This window comes from Mesitornis unicolor, unplaced genomic scaffold (genome assembly GCF_000695765.1).
Source record: "Mesitornis unicolor isolate BGI_N332 unplaced genomic scaffold, ASM69576v1 scaffold45021, whole genome shotgun sequence".
Classification (NCBI taxonomy): domain Eukaryota; kingdom Metazoa; phylum Chordata; class Aves; order Mesitornithiformes; family Mesitornithidae; genus Mesitornis; species Mesitornis unicolor.
This window is the reverse complement of record NW_010166601.1, coordinates 1-4,700: the sequence shown is the minus strand read 5'-3', so window position 1 is coordinate 4,700 and position 4,700 is coordinate 1. Positions and strand designations below refer to the sequence as shown.

General features: G+C 35.1%; 1 protein-coding gene across 1 annotated transcript; it reads left to right on the top strand.

Moving 5' to 3' along the window:
• Positions 1-193: 193 nt before the first annotated feature.
• Positions 194-4,617, top strand: LOC104534062 (YTH domain-containing protein 2-like; the record flags this gene model as incomplete). Its single annotated transcript, XM_010195014.1, has 7 exons — positions 194-238; positions 338-457; positions 840-1,112; positions 1,645-1,771; positions 2,290-2,495; positions 3,098-3,293; positions 4,420-4,617. Coding segments are annotated over exons 1-7 (1,165 nt in total), but the record flags the coding sequence as incomplete, so codon positions are not given.
• Positions 4,618-4,700: the final 83 nt, after the last annotated feature.

Here is a 4,700-nt window from a genome sequence, read left to right as displayed (position 1 = left end):
CTTAGACCTGCTTCTATATTTCCATTCTAAGTTTGTTTGTTTGTTTGTGTGTGTGTGTATGTGTGTGTTGGTTTTTTTAATTTTTTTAAAGAAATTCTAATTTTCTACTATTTCCCTTATTTTATTTTCAAGGGCTGGGCGCTGTCAACCTGGAGTCTGTTTTCATCTCTTCAGCAGGCTCCGATTTCAGAATATGTTGGAATTTCAGACTCCAGAACTTCTAAGAATGCCACTTCAGGTGCACATTCAGTTAGAAATTATAACTTCTAAAAAAATGTCATCAAAAAGTGATTTTCTTTCCCCAAATCTTAACAATTTTTTTTTCTTAAACTTGCAGGAGCTCTGTTTACATACAAAACTTCTAGCTCCAGTTAATTGTTCGATTGTCGACTTTCTGATGAAAGCTCCTGATCCTCCACCAGCTTTAATTGTGAGAAATGCTGTGCAAATGCTTAAGGTAAGCAGAAGAATAAATGTAAGTGTGAATTTTATTAGATTCTGTATGGGTGGTGTGCTAACATATCTTACTGAGTTATGTTTGTACTGAGGCTGTAGTTACTTAAGGATGATTTGAGGGTTTTTTTCGTGGTGTCTGTTTTCATTTTGTGCAAGTGTATCTATGTTTTCCATTTAAAGGGTAGAAACTGCTTAAAAATTTTGTCTCCAACTGTTAAGAGTTTGACTTGCTTTCTTTGTTTGAAAACAAGTCTAGTTATTGTCCAGTATTTGCATCCTTTCTGCTTTTATTATACATTTTTTTTGTCCACTTTCTGTCTCCTTTTTTTTGATGTGTTGGGTTTTTTTCTTTTTTTCTTTTTTTCTGTTTTTTCTTTAAACAGACAATAGATGCCATGGACCCTTGGGAAGATCTCACTGAACTTGGTTATCATCTCACTGGATTACCAATAGAACCACACCTTGGTAAAATGGTCGTGTGTGCTGTTGTTTTGAAGTGCCTGGATCCTATTCTTACTATTGCTTGCACTCTTGCATACCGGGACCCTTTTGTCCTACCTACACTGGCCTCTCAAAAGCGTGCAGCCATGCTGAGTAGAAAACGTTTTACTGCAGGAACATTTAGTGACCATATGGCGCTTCTCAGGGCTTTCCAGGTACTACCTCTCATTCAGAAAGAGTAGTAACCACAATAGATCACATGTCAAAGTAAATGATGTACCAGTCAAGTTGGGTGTAGAATGATAGGCCATGATTAAGTCCTTAGAGAAGAAACTTTTATTTTTGCCAAGTGTCTTTCTTGTATATTGGACTCATAAATTTGTGAGGGAACACTTTGTCAGATTTTTTGTTCATATTCTCAAACCTGATTAAATTCTGAATGTTCCAACAAGGTGCCACTTTGTGTCCCATAACACTGATCACTTAAAATGATCTTAACAGAGTGATCTTTATAAGAACATAATGATCTTATAATAACAAAATGACCATTATGTTGATTTAGGATATGAGTACGGAGAATCTGGTACTTAACCAGGCAAAAAAGGTCTGGTATGATAAATTTCCTTTCTTTCAGAATGGATAACTTTTGCCATTTTTAAATTGATGTAGATGTCACTTTTTTTGAAAAAGAACATTTTAAGAATTTTAGTTAGATTAATAGGCAAATGTGAAAAATACTCTTTGCAGGCGTGGCAGAATGCATGCAGTGATGGCTGGGAGAGAGCCTTCTGTGAAAAGAACTTTCTGTCTCAAGCCACAATGGAAATCATCACAGGAATGAGAACACAGTTACTTGGCCAGCTTAGAGCCTCAGGTAAGTAGCTTGGAAAAAATTTCAACATAGTTTTGCACTCAAGTGTACACCTAGTACAAATGTATACAAATTATAACAATCACTGGTGTAATTTTCATTCCTTAGTTTGGAACAGCCTGGCAGGCAATAATTCTGAGACTGGTGCAGATGCCAGAGTGAGGACGTGTGGCTGGGGAGCAGTTTATTTAACTAAAAGTGCCCCAGTTAATCCACGTGCCACTGGCGTTCAGTGTGAGATACATTCTCTTGGATTGTTGCATTCTAATGAATTATATCCGTAGGAAATGTCTTTGTGTTGTAAAAGGTAGTTCTATTCTATGTTAGTATAAAACCCTTTACCAAGAAGAATTTCAGTATAGTGGTTTCTTTTTGGTACTGTTAAGGTTGGCAGTGGTGAAAAACGCAACAAAGTTGTAGTTTATTTCACTTTTTTTTTTTCCAAATCTCTTTTGAGATGCAAAAAAGTAGATCTTAAATACAATCAAATAGAACACATTTTTGTCCTCTTCTCTCTTCAGGTTTTGTTAGAGTCAGAGGAGGAGCTGATATTAGAGACGTTAATACTAACTCTGAAAACTGGGCTGTTGTCAAAGCTGCCTTAGTGGCTGGGATGTATCCCAATCTGGTGCATGTGGACAGGGAAAACCTGGTTTTGACTGGACCAAAGGAGAAGAAAGTGCGATTTCATCCTACCTCTGTTCTTAGTCAACCTCAGTATAAAAAGGTAAAATCACTTGGAATTTATAGCGCACAAAAAAGAGTGCTTTACTCTATCAAATGCTTTAGAAATGCCTCTTCATAATTGTCAGTACTTTAAAAGCAGCCTGTGCATTAAACACTACATTTTTAGAAAATATTTTTCCTGACGGTTAATAAAATAATGAATTGGAGTTGGTTTATTTTTCCAATACTATTTCAACAAAACTTAGTTCAGAGTTAGTCCTTCTTCTAGATGGAGCAAGACAAAACAGTAAAAAAAAACAAACTAGTTTTTAAAAAAGATAAAACAATCCCTGCTTACAATAGCAGGAAGGAGTTCTTCTCCAAAATTGATTTTTTTAATTTTAGTTGGTTGTTTTTGGGTTTTGGGTTTGTTTGTTTGTTTTTGTTTAGACTCTTCTTTAAAGCAGAATATTTTGTTTCAAGGTGTTAGGATAAATTTGTGAGTCTGGTTGAGTTCTCTCTCGCTTTTTTATTTATGTAAATAATTTTATGTGTATATAAATATGCATTGCTTTTTACATGCATAGAATAAGAAATATGTTAAAATATATCTTAATTACAAATAGAGAGTAAAGTAGCCTAGTCTTACTTGCTCTTGCACAGATCCCCCCTACAAATGGGCAAACTGCAGCCATCCATGCACTTCCTACAGACTGGCTTATATATGATGAAATGACAAGAGCTCACAGGATAGCAAATATCAGATGTTGTTCTGTTGTAACACCTGTCACTGTGTCACTCTTCTGTGGACCAGCTAAGTTACCAAGTAATGCTTTGCAGGAACCTTCATCCTTTCGAGGTATAGTTGGGTTTGAATTTGGAATGTTTCCGTTGGTGTATATTAGCATGATTTGGAACGCTTATTTTGCAAGAATATTTGATACGTATACTGACTAATTCTTAAAATGACAGAGCTGTAGTTCCAGTAGCTGATCAAGAATAATTTATAGGCTCTGTAATAAATGACTCAGTTCTGTGAACCCTGACAGATTAATATCCGTAAACTACCCTTGCATAGTTCTGAAGTCTCAGAAATTACAGTATAGTTTGTAATGAAATAAAAAATGCAGATGAAATGTCTAATGAGAATAGTAATGCTGAAAAGTGTAGTAGTACGATTTTTCTGCAGACCAGTTTATTTGAAACTTTGAACGGACTTACTGCACCTGGATAATAATTTAGAACCTATCAAGATGGAAAATACTCATACTGCTTGCAGCTGAAATGTGCATTGTAGAGATTATTTTCAACTGAGAAATTTTAATGACAGTTAGCTATACTATTAACTAGAAGAAATAGGAAGTATATAGGAATTTCCCTATTTTTATTTAAATGGGGTGCTGTAGGAATAGAAGCAAAAAAAAAACCTATCCTGTTGCCAGTTCTGTAGAAATACTGGTTTGAATCAAAGTAGAAGTCTAAGTTATTTTTGAAGATTTCCTGTCTTGCTCATAAACTATTACCCTTAAAATAGTGTTTATGCTGATTGAATTGCACTTTAAAAAAACTAGAATCCTACTTAATGGCCTTATGTATATGTTGTTGTTTTTTTTCTTAACGAGTCTCTAATTTCCTAGTAACACAGCAGATTTAAGTATGTGTTGTTTTGAAAACAACTTCAGGCATAAGTCTGATAATGGCTTGTTGGTATTGATGAAGGTGCATGAGTGAGTCACACTGTATCGATACAGGCATTTTATGTAGCAGGGCCCTCAGCGGGTACTTGAGTTCTGCTAACTGAAGCAAAGACTTTTTCACTGTGCTGTGTTTGCAGAAAGTAAAAAGTGATCTTACAAGTGTGTTTATATTTTAAAGTAAAATATAGAAGGAAAATGGGTTTCAATATGTTAATACAGTAGTGTTCAGGTTTTTTTCTATGTAAGTGGAAATAATACAGAAATGTTAACCTTTTATATTTAATTCAGGGCATGAGGTATCTAGTGATAACAGTGATAGCGAGATGGAGGACAAAACAACTGCTAATTTGGCATTGCTGAAGCTCGATGAATGGCTCAATCTCAAACTGGACCCTGAAGTAAGTAACTTATCATTTCAGAGCAAAGGATTTTTATGTCGTATCTTCCTAAAAAGATTTCTGAAACATTTGGGTAACCCAGTTTTCTGTAAGAATGGCTGTCACAGTATGTTTGGGTGTATTGAGTTTTCTGTGAGGGGTTTGGGTTTTCTGTGAGGGGTTTTTGGTTGT